This window comes from Diceros bicornis, chromosome 23 (assembly GCF_020826845.1).
Source record: "Diceros bicornis minor isolate mBicDic1 chromosome 23, mDicBic1.mat.cur, whole genome shotgun sequence".
NCBI classification, from domain to species: domain Eukaryota; kingdom Metazoa; phylum Chordata; class Mammalia; order Perissodactyla; family Rhinocerotidae; genus Diceros; species Diceros bicornis.
Genome location: NC_080762.1, coordinates 14528744 through 14548245, shown reverse-complemented (window position 1 = coordinate 14548245; position 19502 = coordinate 14528744). Strand labels below are relative to the sequence as shown.

Genomic DNA, 19502 nt, shown 5'->3' with positions numbered 1-19502 from the left:
TAGAATTTACAATTTATTAAGACACCAATGACACAAGTAACTAAGAGTTTCTATCTAAGGTAACTATCATACAGCTTGATTTTCAGGTTGAAAGATTATAATAACCTATATATTTTAATTATATGGCAGCAAATACAAAAGCATTTTAAACATCTTTTGAACTGTATAGCGTACTGTAAGCAGGATTTATTCTACATCAATCCATCATTCTCCTGGCCTCAGTTTATGGGTGGAGGCATCCTGGACACCAGCAATCCACATAACATAAATTGTCCACCATTAATAAGGTGTAAACTCTATTATACATGTCTTCTTCTGAACAGAAATTATTTTTGAATACCAGAAAGAATGCCAGCTATTTTTGGCAGACTTGGGATTTCCCAGCTTGGCCACTAATTAGCTATCTAAACTCTTTAAGTCTGTGTTTCTGTTTCTTCATTATTCAAACGAGAGGACTGGACTAGATTTTGTCTAAGTATCTACTGAAGCCTAATATTTTGCAGTTTCTTCCTGTCCTGAATGAAAAGTTTATCACCTTTGATTTTCAAAACGAACATTCAAAGTGATTTTCAACAACTTCCTTCTAACCCATGATTATCCTTTTCAAAACTTTTGTCTAAATCCTTCAGAGTTCCTAACATCTCCATTGAACCCATACTTTTGCATGTATTTATAAAGACCAAAACAAAGTTCACTATGTTGGTAAGGAAGGCCACCCCTATCCAGGGAAGATTACAGCCTAACTGGGTATTCCATTTAGTACCCACCATCACCAATCTGACTTTCTTTGAAGGCTCTGTGTCTCAATCTCCATCATAACCTACATTGTTGTCCAACAACCACTCCCTACCTGTAATAAGTTCCTTATCTTCCTATCAAGGGAAAAACCTAAAAAGATTTTTCAGACAACTGGCATTTAAGTGGCTTGTTTATACAACTTTAGCCACATTCTTTGCAATCTCCTGTAGGACAAGGCATCAGATATTTCAAAAGGCAGCCATACATTTCCATTTGAAAAAGCTTAAGTTCTAACATACTTTAAAAATCAAACTGTCAAGCAGTTTGGTTTTCACTTTTATTTTCACAGGTACAGAGCAAAAGATAAACCTAACAATGTCCACTTTTCCTAACTCACCACCATACTCATAAAACTGTCCCTTTGTAACTCATTCTAAAACACGTATCAATGCGCTTGGCAAGAATATAATGAATACAGTGGCAAGCGGTAAATCTAATTCATGCCAGAACACTGGAGAAGTTACATGGGAAGCCACACATAGACAACTTTACAAAAGTTGGGAATACTGTTAATTTCAAATAAGCAATGATCAAAATGGGACTTTCATGCCGGAAGTCCTGTTCAATCAAAATCACGATTTGTAAGAACAAGTGGTGCCACCAGTGTCCAAACATATAGCACGATGCCAATCCAACTAGAAGAGATTTTCACCCAGACAGCTGTCCACTGACTTTTCATCTCACGAGAAGGCTCATACCTAAAATTTAGGGAAAACAAAAAGGGGAGCAGTTTATCAGCTATCAAGCTACCACGACACTTCATTACTTCAGAAGTGTTCTTTGTATACAATTTGTGATAATCGATATAGTTGCTGGACTAAGCTGTTGCCCTGCTTGCCATACTGCTTTACTAGCTAATGTGATGGTAAAAGTCAATAATTTTCTTTAATGGAGTAAAGGACATAGGCCTCCAAAGTAGCTCTTTTTACAGAATACTCAGAGGCTCTATGTATTTCTGGCTTAAGTAGTTATGAGGTAGCAGAGAAATGGAGTATGACCTCTGGATAAGATGTTGTTATAACAAAAGATTTATCAATCCTATCCTGTATAAAGAATATAATCTGTTCAAAGTGTATTTGGGAGCCCCTCCCCCACTCTTCACCTTCTCAGATTTAAGGGACTAGGAAGGAAATACAACCAAAATTTAGCTGATTTTTGTGTTAATGAAACATACTAAAAATATTTTTGATCTGAAGTCTTAACGTACTATTACTTAACAGCTAGAGCTGTGAACTGAGAACTATTTGGATTCTTACAGCTTAATATGCTGCAGCATAGGAATTTTAAAAAATACATATTTTTCAATAATAAATGCCAGTAAAGGCTGCCCTCGAAGAAATGAGCTAAAGAATAATCTTTTTTCTATATCTTTTGCTGGTATTCAAAGTCTTCTTACAAGTTGTTAAGGGTATTATGCATTAAAAACTATTAAAAACAGAACTGCCCAAACCATATAGTTTACCTTGAATCTTAAATTGAACTTTCCATTAATCATTTGGACAAAATTAGAATTTTTAAAAACAAAATAATATAAATTACTACCTTCCTCTTACCAGGAAAAGATTTATGGGTTAGTTTTGAAGTGATAAAAGAGCAGAAATTACAGTTTTGAAGAGTTCCAAGGATCTATCTATGTTAATATATGCACATTTCAATTTTGAAAACTTCAGAGCCTTTAACAACCAAGTTTGAACAGAAGAGTCTTTTACTGTAATATGTCAGGAACTGGTTACAGTATTAAAAAAATAAAAATAAACATGGTGTTAGATCAACTATCAACATGTATTTCTGTAAGAAACGTGTTAGTTTTATGAAACTTTCTATTTTAATCTCTTCAAGATTTAGAAATATTTCAATGTTTGTTATTGCTAAAGCAGGGAACTAAAGTCTGCATTTCTCACCCTGATCTCACTATTCATTAGCTGTAAATTTTGAAATATCTTCGAGGATAAAAAGTACTTCATACCACATGTTTTGCAATGGAATTATGAAAAAGCCATCAGAATTTCCTCATGCAAAGTTTTCATGAAACATAAGTACCTGTACCAGTTGGTAAGGGTCATCATGATATAAAGTGAGGCCAGGAAAAGCATGAAGTGAAAGAAGGAATAACTGTAAGTAACACCATCCTTTTCATTATCTACAGCTCGGTGAACATCATCTCCATCCTCTGGTGATCCTTCACTTCTGGCTCCACCATCTTCTATTAATGTTGATTCATCACTTGTTAGAGTCAGTTTATTAACCTGACTATTGTTTGAGGTACGGATGCTGCATGAAACAGTTTAGGGAGAAGGAAAGGGTCACTTAAACAGTGATTCGTAAATGGCTAGACTTCTTATTTTTAAAAAATTGATAATTTTTCTTACCTTGAATAAAACACACACAATAAAAAGAGGATTAGTCCTACGATTCCTTGAGCATGCCACCACTGGACAGACTGCCCCTCCTTTGGGATAGTGCTTGTTGTATTGTACCCAATTATGCTTAGCAGACTTGGGTTGCAGTTTGTTTCTGTAATGTAAATTAAGGTCAAGTTAAAATGTTAGAATAGTATAAGAAGTAATTTATTTTTCAGGGCATAATTATAGTTCTTTTAACTCTATACCCTTGCAAATTCAAAAACTTTTTGCAGGAAAAGGGCACAAGAAAAAATACTTTAAGACAACTTGTATTTATTAATAATGAGACCTTTTAAATTTTATAGTGCTAATTTTATAGTGCGGGAGCTGAGAGAGATTACTAAGCTCTTTATTGATCAGGAAATAGACGAAATTTAGATGACCTCTCTAAAGTATTAAAAAAATCTAGTAGAGTTAGGAATAAAATTCAGATGTTCTAAACCAAAATGCATTGGCTTTTCTACTATATATTGTGAAATAACAATAGTTACTTTATGATGTTTATCAATTTGTCAAAGTACATTGTTATATAAGCAAGACCGCTTATGCATAAACCAGTTATTAGAATTTTAGCAAACGCTTTGTGGAAATGACCGACTAAGTCATCATGACCTAATGCTTCTTCAGTTTAACTCTTTTCTTTTTTTTTTTTTTTTGTGAGGAAGATCAGCCCTGAGCTAACATCTGTACTAATCCTCCTCTTTTTGCTGAGGAAGACCAGATCTGAGCTAACATCTATTGCCAATCCTCTTCCTTTTATTCCCCAAAGCCCCAGTAGATAGTTGTGTGTCGTAGTTGCACATCCTGCTAGGTGCTGTATGTGGGACGCGGCCTCAGCATGGCTGGAGAAGTGGTGCGTCAGTGTGCGCCCAGGATCTGAACCTGGGCCGCCAGTGGCGGAGCGCGTGCACTTAACCGCTAAGCCACGGGGGCCGGCCCCAGTTTAACTCTTGTAAGAAAGGAGTAGAGTAGGGATGGTCAAGTATTCACTGAAGAGTCCATAATACGTTTGTTCCTCCCACAAAGCCAGATGTCAATCACCATCTTATTAATGAAAATAATTCTTATCTTAAAGCCATTCAGATAAGGATAATTTCTAAAGCAAATCATTAATAATGTTCTTCTAATCATTTACCTGGACAAAAATAATAAGGGATATTTCTCTAATATACTAAAAAAACCCTTTGTCCTCCTAGTGATAAAGCACCTATAGAGTTTGTAAACTCAAGGAAATGAGATTCAGCTAACATATTTTATAACTTTTTTTTAAAGAAAAGAGACCATTTTCTTCCTTTTCAAAAAACAGTCATTTCTCACTAATTTGTTTCACCCCAAATGACATATATTGGCTTCTATTTCCATGGAATACAATGTAAGTGGCCTATAAAGAGATTCATTAGAAAGGCCAATTATATTCACTTGCAAGGTAGTCACAGACAAGAAGAATGAGTGAAAAAAACTATACTGTTTACAAATGAATCAAGAACCATTTGAACAGCTTTTTCTTTCCTTCTATATATACTATCATATACACTGTGCAAATTAGGTATATTTCTTATAATTTTCATATAATTTCTTATAACTTTGTTAGTGAAGGAAGAAACTAAGTGAAAAAGAAATAGCAATACATCAAAGATGAAAATGGTTTTATTTCCATACTCTTTATTCCTCTAGGAGCTTAATTTCACAAAATGACCGTCTTTGGAAAAAAGAAAAGTTGCAGGATTCATTAAAAAGAAATAAACCAAGCAAACAAGATACCTGGTTCATTGGTCATAGCAGACCATGTCAAATACATTGTGTAGACTGTAATGACTGAAGACTGTAACAAACCAGATCTCGGTTGTGATTCCTACAAAAAAAATTAAGCAACACAAATAAATATTCTGACATCATTCAAGATTCAGGAAAACTTAGAAAAAGAGAAGCTTCATAAAAACTAATGATATAAAGAGCATACTTGGATTTTTGGCAGTATAGACATTACAGAAGCACCAAGGCAGAGGAGCATGTTGACACTGATGAACGCTTTATTTTCTGAACAACTGGCTGGATGAGTATAATAAACAAAGAATAGGATGATAGCAACTAAAGACAGCAGATAATTCATAGCTGTAGCTGATAACAAAGCTGTGGAAGAAATATAATTGGACAATTAGATTTTATCACAAATATCAGGAATTAGGCATAGGCCTCATTTTAAACACAATCTTATTTTATTCAAAAATACATTTTAAGCAACTAACATTGTCAACATTATGCAGGCTATAAAAGCAGGGAAGAATATTAATTCTGAACTTTATCATAGAAGAATTCTGTAGTCTTTACACATAGCTCACTATTATGGTATTTTCAAGGACAAGAAGCAGTAACATAACATAATTTTTATTAGTAGTAGTATCTGTATCACAGAGTTTACAAAACATTCATGTTAGCCATTCTTTCCAAAATATGGAAAAATAATTAGAAGAGGAATATAGTTATGCATCACTTAATGACAGGGATATGTTCTGAGAAATGCAGCATTAGGCGATTTCATTCTTGTGCCAACATCAGAGTGTGCTTACGCAAACCTAGGTGGTGTAGCCTACTACACACCTAGGCTGTATGGTACTAATCTTACGGGACCACCATCATATATGTGGTCCATCGTTGATTGAAATGTTGTTATGCAGCACATGACTGTATTACTTAAGGTTTTTAAAGAACCATAATCATTCAGCTGTAAACAAGGGCATTAAGAAACAAAATTATTTTGTTAATGCTAAGCCCACAAAACAATGATGCTTTTCCTCATCAACTAAAATCTTAAAAAAATTTTATTACGGAATAGTTAAGTCATTATTATTTAATAAGACAACCTAAATTTCTCCTATGTCAATTTCAACATACACGTTTTAGTTTTTGTGCTAATACAATATACATGTATTTATGTAGATGGGCCTCATTGCAGGGGATCCATCCAAAAAATATTTGCTGAATGCCTACAAGGTTCCAGGCCCTGAGGATACAGCAGGGGAACAAAACAGAAACTCCTGCATTAGACTTTGCATTAAAGAATGAGGTATTCTATGTAAGTGAATTTTCCAGATGACTAAAGCTTACTTCTTTGAATACCAAACTCTGTTTTAACCAGTGAGATCAAATACCACAAAGTAGTTGTGTGGGAGAGATATTAGGTTAGCAGATACATTAAATTTAGCTTTCACTCTGATTTAAAATAATTTTTTAGCTGAAACTCAGATCATTTCACATAAAAATCTAGATTTATGGCTTCTTTTGAAAAAAATCAGAAAAATTAAGCCACACTGGGTTCACATTTTCATAAGGCAGTTATTGGCTGGAACTGAGCAGTAGCTATACACTTTTGACAGGCCCTTCACACTCTCCAATTCATCGTAGTCCCCATTATTAGCACGAGAATTGAATATGCACTTAAACGTGGTTCTCTTCCCTAATTTTTGTTCATCTGTTGTAAAGCATTTGAATTTTGACCTTATTTTACACTATAACCATAAGACTCAAGTTTATTTTTATAAATAAACAAACATTAATTACACTACTATAAGAATTCTCTTAGGTGTTACTGATACACATAAAGGCATCCTTTAAACTTATATAAAATGTTCCAGAGTTGCTTTTTCTATTTTTTCTGCTTGCTGATGTTTAGAAATTATACCAGTTTGTTTATCTATTTCTAGCAGTCCTGGTCCCTTTAATATTTTAGTTTTAACCTGCTGTAGGCTAGGATATTAGGCTGTAAAACGTAATATTTTCAGCAATACGCTCTGAAACATCTATTCAAACCAGTCAGGGTCTTTTGGATTATTTCCTGGTTCTTTGGTATGTTCCTAGTTGATTTACCAAAACCTCTCTCAACAAGTTGCTGACATAATGTGATAGAATGCCACTCACAAACTTTGGAAGTAAAAAGCTCTTCACAGAAAATTATGCCATAAAAATTGTGATTTCTTTATAGTCTACATATCTTCTCTCACCTTCAAAGTTTCAACTATCCTGAAGATGTTCTCTAAGACAAAAGCTTACCTGCATACCAACACCTTGAGTTCCCTTCTTCCATTTTTTCAACCCATGATTCATTCCACGAATGGGCAAAATCAATGAGTAAGACCAGCTGTATGAGGATGAAGCAAAAGGCACCTCCCATGCCTACATAAAACCACACTGAAAGAAAACCACACACACAAATGAGTGGCTGGTTCAGTTTTTATTATTTCATCACAATTACAATACACAAAAAGGAAACTAAAATTTTACATAAATGCCTTGATTTTACCAACTGGAAAACAAAAAAAAAAAACAAGTAGAGTTACAGTTCCAAGCAATAATTAATTCAGTTTCTTTATAAAATATCAACACAATTAAAAAAAAAAAAAAATTTCTTACCAGTTGTAAAAGTTCCTTCTGGAATGAAGAAAGCCCCAATAATAATTGCAATTGCTGCAGCAAATTTAAAGAACCAGAATCTAAGAAAGAAAGATGATTTTTTATTCATAAACATTCATTCAACAAGTAGTTTCATATACAAAATCTTTTAGGAACATCTTAAAGAATAGCTACACTTTATGTGATTTTTCTATTCTTTCTGAAGATATCCTGAAAATGAGAAGTGAGGACTATTATAGGACAGTTGTAAGAAAGATATAGAAGTCCCCCCCTTATCCTCAGTTTCACTTTCCATGGTTTCAGATACCCACGGTCAACCACAGTCTGAAAATAATCCTATATCACAATGCCTATGTCCTTCATCTCACTTCATCTCATCACACAGGCATTGTATCATCTCACATCATCACAAGAAGGGTGAGTATAGTAAAATAAGATATTTTGAGAGGGAAACTACATTCATATAACTTTTATCACAGTATACTTGTTCTATTTTATTATTAGTTATTAATCTCTTACTGTACCTAATTTATAAATTAAACTTTATTATAGGTATGTATGTATAGAAAAAACACATAGTATACTTAGGGTTCAGTACTATCCACAGTTTCAGGCATCCTCTGGGGGTCCCGGAATGTATCCCCTGCAGATAAGGGGGAACTACTGTATATTTGTTACTAATTCATTATAATGAAATGAGAATATTAGTTCCATTTCACAGGCTGATTTTACAGGATGAGTGAGATAATGTCTGAAAGTGTAAGGTGCATTGTACAAGTGAGTAGGTTTTAAAAACATGGTAAATAGCTCCATCAAAAACTCTGATGATAATTTAAAACCACCAGGTTTAAGATATCAGCATCACGGCATAAGACGTCCCTACTTTTTGTCTCCCTAGTTTTAACAACTAATTAGGCATCCATCCACAAACAAAACTGCCTCTGTGGGAGTTGTGGGATCCAGCAACATACGCCAAAAAACCTGAGAAGAGTCTCACCCACCTGTGCATTTGCTAATAGGCAGACAAACTTTGATATGGGCTGCGGAATCAGCAAACCTGCCCCAACCCCTTTTGACCAAGGTTGGGGAAAATCTGGAGAGTGATGACTTTTTCAAATACTTGTGGACAACAGAAATTTGTAAAAGTTCAGCCCTCCTTAGGGGAGATTCCAGCATGCCACGTGAGAGAAGAACAAAACAAGCTTCAATGCAATAGAGAGGGCAAGAGAAACTTTGCCCAGTGCCACCCCTCCACCAAGGCAACACAGCACCAACATTATCTGGCAGCAATCTCTCCAACAGGGGAAAAGGAGAGCTGTGAGTGACCGGCTACCCCAGCACTGTGGGACAATTATGGAGAAACCAGTTTCTCTCCAGCAGCGCCTTCATGTACTGAGGCAGAACCTTCATGACTAAGGGGAGGGAGGAGATGGGGAAAGAGGAAGATAAGAGTATCAAAGAGCATTAAGGAACACAGTTCCTGCTGACTGCACTCAGGACTTAAGCAGCAAGTCTGCCCACAAGCCTCTGGGAGAACCTCAGATGAGAATCCCTCCACTGGCTGTGCAGGACCTCAAACATCCTGAGTGCTAAACCCACACCTCCCTCCACTCTGCAGCTAGCTCCTTGTGTGCACTCCCCTGAGTGCAGCTACAAGAGCAGAGATAGTAATGGGAGTGCTCTGAGAAAAACAGACCACAATCTGTGGGCAAAGGAAAAACCACAAACTTGAGCTGTAGTGCCACTTTCTGGAAAACAAGAGATTTCCAGTAGCAAGCCAGGTGAGTTGGAAGAACCAAAGACAAAGCTTAAGAATTCTGCCATAAAAGGGAGCAAGAAGTGTACAGCAGATATATAAATACAAGGTCAGAGAGAACCCACATATAAGATCAATGAGCAGCAGACCCCATCTGAAGGCAAATAGTAAAGATTTGAGGTGTCTGCTACTTCAAATGTGAAAGCAGCAACACAGAACTACAACGAACATGAAGAATCAAGAAAATATTTAACCATCAAAAGATAATCATTCAATAACTAAGCTCAAAGGCATGGAATCTTGTGATCTGGTGGACAAAAAAATTCAAAATAGCTGTTTTGAGGATACTCAACAAGCTACAAGAAAACACAGACAATTAAACAAAATCAGGAAAAAGAATATATGAATAAAACAAGAAATTTAGCAGAGTCAGAAATCATAAAAAAGAACCAAACAAATTCTGGAGCTGAAGAATTCAATGAAAAAATGAAAAACTCCACAAAGAACATGTATAGCAGGGGAGCTCAATGGAAGACAGAATAAGTGACCTAGAAGACAGGAATTTTGAAACAACTCAATCAAGGGTGAACAGAAAGAAAAAAAAGGAAAAGAGCGAAGAAAACCTATGGGATTCTAATATTAGAATAATCAGGGTTCCAGAAAAGAGGAGAGGGAGAAGGAGGCAGAAAGTTTATTTAAAGAAATAGTAGCTGAGAAAACCTGAGGGCAGGCTTAAACATCCAAGCTCACAAAGCTAATAGATCATGCTATTATCTCAATGCAAAAGGACCTTCTCCAAGACATATTACAGGGATACCTCTGAGATACTGTGGGTTCAGTTCCAGACTACTGCAATAAAGGCAGTATTGCAATAAAGCAAGTCAATGAATTTTTTGGTTTCCAAGTGCATATAAAAGTTATGATTACACTATACTGTAGTCTATTAAGTATGCAATAGCATTATGTCTTAAAAAATACATACATACCTTAATTAAAAAATGTTTTATTCCTAAAAAACGCTAACTATCACTTGAGCCTTCAGTAAGTCATAACCTTTTTGCTGGTAAAGGGTCTTGCCTTGATATTGATAGCTGCTAACTGATCAGGGTGGTGGTTTGAAATACTGCCAAGAATTGCCAAAATGTGACACAGAGACACAAAGTAAGCAAATGCTGTTGGAAAATGGCGCTGATAGACTTGCTTGATGCAGGGTTGCCACAAACCTTCAATTCGTAACAAACACAATATCTGCAAGGTGCAATAAACTGAGGTGTATATATAATGAAATTGTAAAAAATCAGATAAAGAGAGAATCCTAAAAGCAGCCAGAGGAAAAAAGATTGTAATCTACAAAGAAACTCCCATTACACTATCAGCAGATTTCTCAGCAGACACACTACGGACCAGGAGAAAACGGAGTGACATATTCAAAGTGTGGAAGGAAAAAAAATGGCCAGCCAAGAATACTATATACAGCAAAGTTATCCTTCAGATATGAAAGAGAAATAAAGACTTTCCTAGATGAAAAAAAGCTGAAGAATTCAACACCACTAGATCTGCCTTACAAAAAACGGTGAAAGGAATTCTTCAAGCTGAAATGAAAAGATGCTAATTAGTGACATGAAAATATATGAAAGTATACAACACACTGGTCAAGGTAAATACACAGTCAGATTTAGAAAACGCTAACTCTGTAACACAATGGTGTGTTAACCACTTAACTGTAAAAGTTAAAGGAAAAGAGTATTAAAAAAAACTATAGCTAGTGTAACGAAAATACACAATATAAAAAGACATAAAATGTAACATCAAAACTATAAAAGGAGAGGAGTAAATGGGTAGGGTTTTCATATGCAATTGAAGTTAAGTTGCTATCAGCTTAAAACGGACTGTTATATGTAAGTCTCATAGTAAACACAAAGCAAAAACCTAGAGTAGATTCACAAAAGATAAAGAAAGGGAAACAGAGCATAGTTCCACAGAAAATCACCAGTTTACAAAGGTTGGCAAAACAAAGGGAAAAAAGAAACAATAGAAATACAAAACAACCAGAAAGCAATGAATAAGTTGGCATTAGTAATTCCTTATATATCAGTAATTACCCTAAATGTAGATGTACCGAATTCATCAATCAAAAGGCACAGAGTGGCTGGATGGATAAAAAAACAAGAACCAACTACATGTTGCACACAAGACTCACTTCAGATTCAAGGGCACATGAAGGCTCAAAGTGAAGGGCTGGTAAAAGACAGTCAATGCAAAAGGAGAGCAAAAGAAAGCAGAGGTAGCATACTTTGACAAAAATGTTAACAAGAAACAAAGAAGTAATAATATAATGATAAAAGGGTCAATTCTATTCAACAAGAAGATATAACAATTGGAAATATATACATACCCAACATCGGCACACCCAAACGTATTAAGCAAATACTAACAGATCTGCAGGGAGAAATGGACAATACAATAATAGTAGTGGACTTCAATACCCCACTTTCAGCAATGGATAAATCATCCAGACAGAAAATTAACAAAGAAACACTGGACTTGAACCATACATTAGACCAAATGGACCTAAGAGACATTTATAGAACATTTCATCCAACAGCAAAAGAATATACATTATTCTTCCCAAGTACACACAGAACATTCTCCAGGACAGATCATACGACAAGACACAAAACAAGTCTTAGCAATTTTAAGACTGAAATCTTACCAAGTATTTTCTGACCACAATAGAATGCAACTAGAAATCAACAAGAGGAAAGCTGGAAAATTTACAAGCGTGTGGAAACTAAATAACACACTCCTGAAAAGCCAAAAGGTCAAAGAAGAAATCAAGAGAAAAACAAGTGAAAATGGAAACACAACAGAATACAGACCAGAAAAATAACAGAAAAGATGAATGAAACTAAGAGCTGGTATTTCAAAAAGATAAACAAAAGTGACAACCTTTTAGCTAGAGTCAGAAAAAAAGAAAACTCAAAATCAGGAATGAAAGAGGAGACATTACAACTGATACTACAGAAATGCAGAGATCATAAGAGACTGCTATAAAGAATTATATGCAAACAAACTGAATAACCTAGAAGAAATGAATACATTCTTAGAAACATATAATCTATCAAGACTGAATTAGGAAGAAAGAGAAAATCTGAACAGACTAATAACAAGGAGATTGAATCAGCAATTAAAAACTTCCCAACACAGAAGAGCCCAGGACATGATGGTTTCACTGGTGAATTCTACCAAACATTTAAAGAAGAATTAATGCCAGTCCTTCTCAAACTCTCTCAAAAAAACTGAGGAGAGGACACTTCCAAACTCATTTTACCAGGCCAGCATTAGCCTGATGCCAAAGCCAGGGAAGGACACTACAAGAAAAGAAAATTATAGACTAATTTCTCTGATGCACATAGACATAAAAATTCTCAACAAAATGTTAGTAAACCAAATTCAACAACATATTACAAGGATTATAGAAACATGACCATGTGGGATTTATCCTTGGGATGCAAGGATGGTTCAACATATGCAAACCAATAAATATGATAATTTAATGAAAGATAAAAATCGTATGACCATCTGAATAGATGCAGAAAAAACACATTTCACAAAATATAACATCAACGTTTTATGATAAAAACCCTCAACAAATTGGATATAAAAGGAACACAACTCAACATAATAAAGGCCATATAAACAAACCCACAGGTAATATCATATTCAATAGTTAAAGAGTAAAAGCTTTTCTTCTACAATCAAGAACAAGACAAGGGAGCCCGCTCTTACCACTCTTACTCAACACAGTACTGGAAGTTCTAGGTAGAGCAATTAGGTAAGACAAAGAAATAAAAAGCATCCAAACTGCAAAAGAAAAAGTAAAATTGTCATTAGTTGCAGATAATACGATCTCATATATAGAAAACCCAAAGACTCAACCAAAAAAATGGTTGGAACTAAGCAATAAATTCAGTCAAACTGCAAGATATAAAATCAACATACAGAAATCAGTTGCAATTCCATACACTAACAACGAAATACCTGAAAAAGAAATAAAGAAAACTATCCCCTTCACCATAGCATCAAAAGCAATAAAACACTTAGGAATGAATTTAGCCAAGGAAGTGAAAGATCTGTACAATGAAAACTACAAGACTTTGATGAAAGAAACTGAAAAATGCAGACAAATGGAAAGATACCCCCTGTTCATGGATCTGAAGAATTAATATTGTTAAAATGTCCATACTACCCAAAACTATCTACAGATTCAATGCAATCCCCATAAAAATTCCAATGGCACTTTTCACAGAAATAGAAAAAACAATCCTAAGATGTGTATGAAACCACAAAAGACCCCAAATGGCCAAAGCAATAATGAGAAAGAACAACAAAGCTGGAGGTATCACACTTACTGATTTCAAACTATACAACAAAAGTATAATAATTAAAACAGTATGGTACTGGCATAAAAATAAATACATAGACCAATGGAACAGACTGCACAGCCTAGAAATAAACCGTTGCATATACGATCAACTAATATTTGGCAGGGGAGTCAAGAACACTCAATGGGGAAAGAACAGCCTCTTTAACAGACAATGTCGAGTAAACTCGATAACCACCTGCAGAAAAATTAAACTGGACTCCTATCTTCCCTTACATCACTCACAAAAATTAACTAAAAATGGATTAAAGGCTTAAATATATTTAAGACCTGATACTGTAAAAGATATCAGGAAGATACTGATACCAGGAAGAAGAAAACAGGGAAGAAGGTCCTTGATGTTGGTCTTGCAAAGAGGTTTTGGATGAGACATCAAAAGCACAGCAACAGAAGTAAAATCAAACAAGTGGGACTACATCAAACTAAAAATCTTCTGCACAGCAAAGGGAATCATCAACAAAATAAAAAGGCAGCCTACCAAATAGGAGAAAATATTTGCAAACCATATACTGGGTAAGGGATTAATAGCCAATATACATAAAGAACTCATATACTCAATAACAAAAAAACAAACAATCCAATTAAAAACTGGGCAGAGGAACTAAATAGATATTTTTCCAAAAAAGACATACAAATGGCCAACAGGTATATGAAAAGGTGCTTAATATCACTAATCAGCAGGGAAACGTAAATCAAAACAATTATGAGATATTACCTCGCACCTGTTAGAATGGCTATCATCAAGAAGACAAGAAATAACAAGTGTTGGCAAGGCTGTGGAGACAAGGGAACCCTTGTGCACTGTTGGTGGGAATGTAAACTAGTTCAACCATTACGAAAACAGTATGAAGGTTCCTCAAAAAATTAAAAATAAAACTACCATATGATCCAGCAATTCCACTTCTAGGTGTATATCCAAAGGAAATGAAAACAGGATATTGGAAAGATAGCTGCACTCCCATGTTCACTGCAGCATTATTCACAATAGGCAAGATATGAAAACAACCTAAGTGTCTATCAACAGATCAATGGATAAAGAAATTGTAGTGTACATACACAATGGAATACTATATAGCCATGAAAAAGAAGAAAATCCTGCTATTTGCAACAGCATGGATGGACCTTGAGGGCATTATGCTAAGTGAGATAAGCCAGACAGAGAAAGACAAATACTGTATGATATCACTCATTGTGGAATCTGAAAAAGCTGAACTCATAAAAACAGAGAATAGAATGATGATTACCAGGGTCTGCGGTGTGGGAGAATTGGGAGATGTTATTTAAGGGTACAAACTTGCAACCAGAAAATAAATATGTACTGGAGATCATGTACAGCATACTGATTATAAGCATCAATACTGTATTAAGAGTTCAACTTTGCTAAGAGATTGGATCTTAATTGTTCTCACCACACAGAAGAAATAATAATTATGTGACATGATAGAGATGTTAGCTAACGCTACGATGGTAATCATATGAAAGCAACACTTTGTACACTATAAACCTACACAATGTTATATGTCAATTATATCTCAATTAAAAAAACCCACAAAGATGGTTGTAAGAATGCTACACGTATGCTACTTTGAGAAGAGTTTTATCTCAGAGAATGGTTGTGATAGCCATTCTGTAATGCACATTGAAAAGTGTTTAAGAACACATTAATAAAGATGGTTATAAGAGTGCTAAAAACAATAAAAATAAAATAAAACCAGTGACTAAGGAGACAAAATAAAATAAAGTCAATGCCACAGCATATTTTTTCATTAATATTTATATTTCACTTGTTCATTCTTCCTCTCTTTCATAGCATATGCTGATAAGTAAGCAATAATAGATACTCAAAAAAATTCCTTTAATTTATAGAAAAAAAAAAAAAAAACACAGAGATAAAATTTAAAACATTCAAAATGAGTACCAGAAGTGGTGCTCTATATTACCAGAGATTAATAAAAGGGACCCTGAAGTTTCTTTCTAGGTTGTCCAGTACAACCAACCATTTAGAAAAATCAATCAATCGCCCTGTTTATGAATAAAAGTTTTTCATTTTGGTTGTAATGTAGGTCTAAGGAACTGAGTTCAGTTTTACATAGTGAGACTGGTCCACCAAAAGCTAAGAGAAGACAGGAGGAATAAGCTCCTCATTATCAGTTACAGATGTGGCAGATCCTCTTTTTAGGATGAAAATATAAAACATTATACATCAGAGATTACACCAATAAATGACCCAAGGCTACTATTCAATACTTATATTTCCAAAGTCTGACATTCTCTAGTAGAGACAGGATTTTCTTACCTTGTCATTCATGAGTAACAAAATAATTCTGCAAATTGTATAAATTTATTCTACTTTGAAGTTTCTCTAGACAGACTTAATATTACTGAGAAGCAGCTCCCAGACTTCTATATTGCAGTTTATTCAAACACGCACCCATTGTGCACTGCAGCTCTCGGGTCACTGCTGCTCTTCACTTTGATCACTAGCAGAGAGAGGACAAGATGGAACATGGCCAAGCCAAAGCACAAACGGTAAACCGCTTTATAGCCAACCAGAACATTACACGGGACGACCCCTTTCTCATGCTCACAAAATCCAGGAATCTAGAAAAACAAAACAACAGTTTGTGATCTAGAATTCTTTCAAGTGAAAATTCTGTGTAATCAAATAGTTCAAGGAAAGGTTTAGAAAACTGAAGTTTGCTTTACAGTTTATGCTTAATAGGTAATCGAGGTAAGTCGGGAACATTTTCATTAAATAGAAGTTTAACTCTTTTTTCACTTTATGTGAGTACAAGATAAACTACAAATGCCAATTCTAAACTGGATGCTTATTTTGACTTGCAGAGTAATTCTACATTTTTAAAAACTTGCATTCCACTGTGATATACTGAATTACCTATACAAGAAAAAAGAAAGATACAATAAGTAAATGTTTGAAGAATTATAAAATAACTAAATCAGTTTCTAAATACCAAAGAAAAACATAATGGCTTTTCAATGGCTTTAAATTCATTTTCAGTTTTGGTCCCTTACTCTACAAGTCGTTTCTGATAATGAATGGATCTGGATTAATAGCATAATAGCTAGCAGTGATTCTATTTTTTTAACTTAGAATCTTAAAAAAGACTGATGACCATTTCAGAAAGTCACATGGGAATTAGAATACAAAAAAATATTTTGAAGTGAAGTAAATGGGAGTAGTCATCAGAACTACATACATTATTCATATGTATGAGAATTAAAATTACATTTCAGCTAATGGAGGTGCTACTTCCTTTTGCTAGTTCCTACACAGTCTTGATCTCACTTAAATCTTACCTTCCTGACCCACTTTAAACCTTATGGCAATATATACTTACTCATACTTACAACATGTAATCACTAGCACCTTTAATTATCCCACTCCACTATACGAGCGCAGCACATCACCTGGCCAATTCCCATCATTAAGTTAATTCAATCATCTGCATTGGTCAGCTTACGGAAGTACAGTAACAACCCCCAAATATCAGTGGCTTAAAATAGCAAAGGTATATTTCTTGCTCATGTACATGTACATAATCAGTCCTGAGTAATCAACTCAGGATTCCAGGCTGTTGAAGAAGCCACCATCTCAAATGATGTGCAGGTTGTGACAGAAAAGGAGATCTTGTATCAGCAAGTAGAGGCTAATGGGTATCACTTCCTCTTACAACTCACTGACCAGTACTACAGACATGGCCCTACACATCATGTGCACACTAGGAAATGCAAATCTTTGATAACCTTCAGAAAGCAGAGAAGCAGAAATATTTGGTGATGAAAAGTAACATCCACCAACTAAACTATTCATAACCACAGTCAACTGGACCCATGACAAAACCATATAAACATCTCTTGGCATGTATTTTGCTTATACTCAGGACTTGAATAACATTAACTGAGCATCCAAATATGTCATGTACAATGCTAGCTACTTTCACAATCATAATAATCTAATTTCCTAAACTTTCACTATTTTTCCTTACCCCACGGCCAACCCCAAGCAGACAACTTTGAAAATGGAGATTATCTGGCGTAAATACTCTCTCAACCTCAAATTTCCTATTGTCATTCATCTTGCTCTGGAGGACCCACTGAGATTCTAACATTTACCTGATTAGAATTACTTATTTCCTCTTATTACCATAGCGTATTTTCTGTACCACCATCACAGAATTTAACAAGCTGCCCTATACTGCCTGTCTTTCCTAAAACATCATGAGCTACTAAAACTGGGATTACATATCACCTTACTTTGTACTTTACTCTGTTTCCAATATACAAAATCAGTTTTATGCATACACATACTATATATATGTTCAGTTAATCAATTAAAAAAAGGACAAACCTTATTCAGTTGTTCTTCCATTCCTGGTATCAACATTACACATGCAACACACACTCCAACAAGCAAGAAAAGTGCATAGATCAGCCTCGTTACAGTGGAGTTGTTTCCACTAGGACAGCATCGGCACAGCAAACACGGGGCACTGCCACACAAACATGGTATCTGGGAAAAAATATTAAAAATCAGTATGGTTTAAAATGATACAATGAAAATTTACATTCCATCCACTCAAAAAAAAAACCCAATGAAATTAAAGTAATCACCAAGGGACAAATGGTTATCTGGTTCACACACATTATCTATAAACTATTCTGCGTAAAGATGGAACAAAGTCAAACATAAAAACACTTGCCCTCTATATCAAGCAAAATGAATAAAATCAGTTAAAACAACATAGGGAAAAAAGTCATCAGCAGCAACCAAAGTTTAGCTAAAAAAAGAAATGGAATATTCATGATTACAAGCCCATCTCCAGCTCCTGCCCTTTAGACCCTAGAAACCATACTGGTGAATTCACAAAATCCTGATAATTCTCAAATACTCCAGAGCAGGAGTAGAAGTGAATTGGTATCCTTATCTTTTCCCTCTTCTGATTTGATAGTAGTGATAAAGCGAAAATTACTACTAGAATTAGGCAAAACAGGATAAGTAAACAATTGGCGCTAGCTGCTAGCTAACTTTATCCAATGGAACTTCACACTAAACTAGTAGATACCCCAGGGGAACAAGATACTTCTCTGATCAGAAGAGGTAAACACTGGTAAGAGCATTTAACAATATCTCAAAAAGACAAAGTATAAGTATTCTCATAAGGACTGACCATAACCTAGGTTGAGCTCCACCATACCATCAGACTTCAGGAAGTGGGACAGACTAAGACATCCCAGCCCTGTAACTATAGCTCTGGGGGAAAAGAGTCTCAGATACCATGGGAAGGGAGTATAATAGAAGCCAGACACACTATAGCAGCCAATATAAGGCAGGGACAAAGCAGCTTATTTTAAGCTTCAGTAAGATAAAAATAAATGTCATGGCAACTATGCAACTATATTCTAACAAAAACAAAAATAAATAACTAAGCATGCCCCCTCAGACAAAATAAAAAAGAAAAAGGCATTTGAAGAATCTAGTCTGAAATAAAATATAACTCAGTTAGAAAACGAAATTCCCTACAAGTGCTTCACTTGAGTTATAGAAAAATAACAAAGACCAAATAAAAAGGAGAGCTCAAAAATGAAATGGGAAAAGAATAGAACAAGATGGAAAGGGGACTGCAGGGCTAAATAAGGAAAGAAATGAGATGGGGAAGAAAACTTAAAGAATAAT

At 34.9% G+C, this 19502-nt stretch overlaps 1 protein-coding gene across 1 annotated transcript in view; it reads right to left on the bottom strand.

Moving 5' to 3' along the window:
* The window catches only part of SERINC1 (serine incorporator 1), a 35741-nt gene continuing 16239 nt past the window's right edge, over positions 1 to 19502 (bottom strand). The window contains exons 2-10 of the mRNA XM_058566370.1: positions 18177 to 18338; positions 16239 to 16408; positions 7608 to 7687; positions 7248 to 7385; positions 5161 to 5330; positions 4962 to 5052; positions 3168 to 3312; positions 2839 to 3069; positions 1 to 1496 (exon numbers count right to left, since the gene is read on the bottom strand). Coding sequence (XP_058422353.1) covers positions 1361 to 1496; positions 2839 to 3069; positions 3168 to 3312; positions 4962 to 5052; positions 5161 to 5330; positions 7248 to 7385; positions 7608 to 7687; positions 16239 to 16408; positions 18177 to 18338 — 1323 coding nt within the window. The 3' untranslated portion in view covers positions 1 to 1360. The remainder of the gene's footprint in view (positions 1497 to 2838; positions 3070 to 3167; positions 3313 to 4961; positions 5053 to 5160; positions 5331 to 7247; positions 7386 to 7607; positions 7688 to 16238; positions 16409 to 18176; positions 18339 to 19502) is intronic.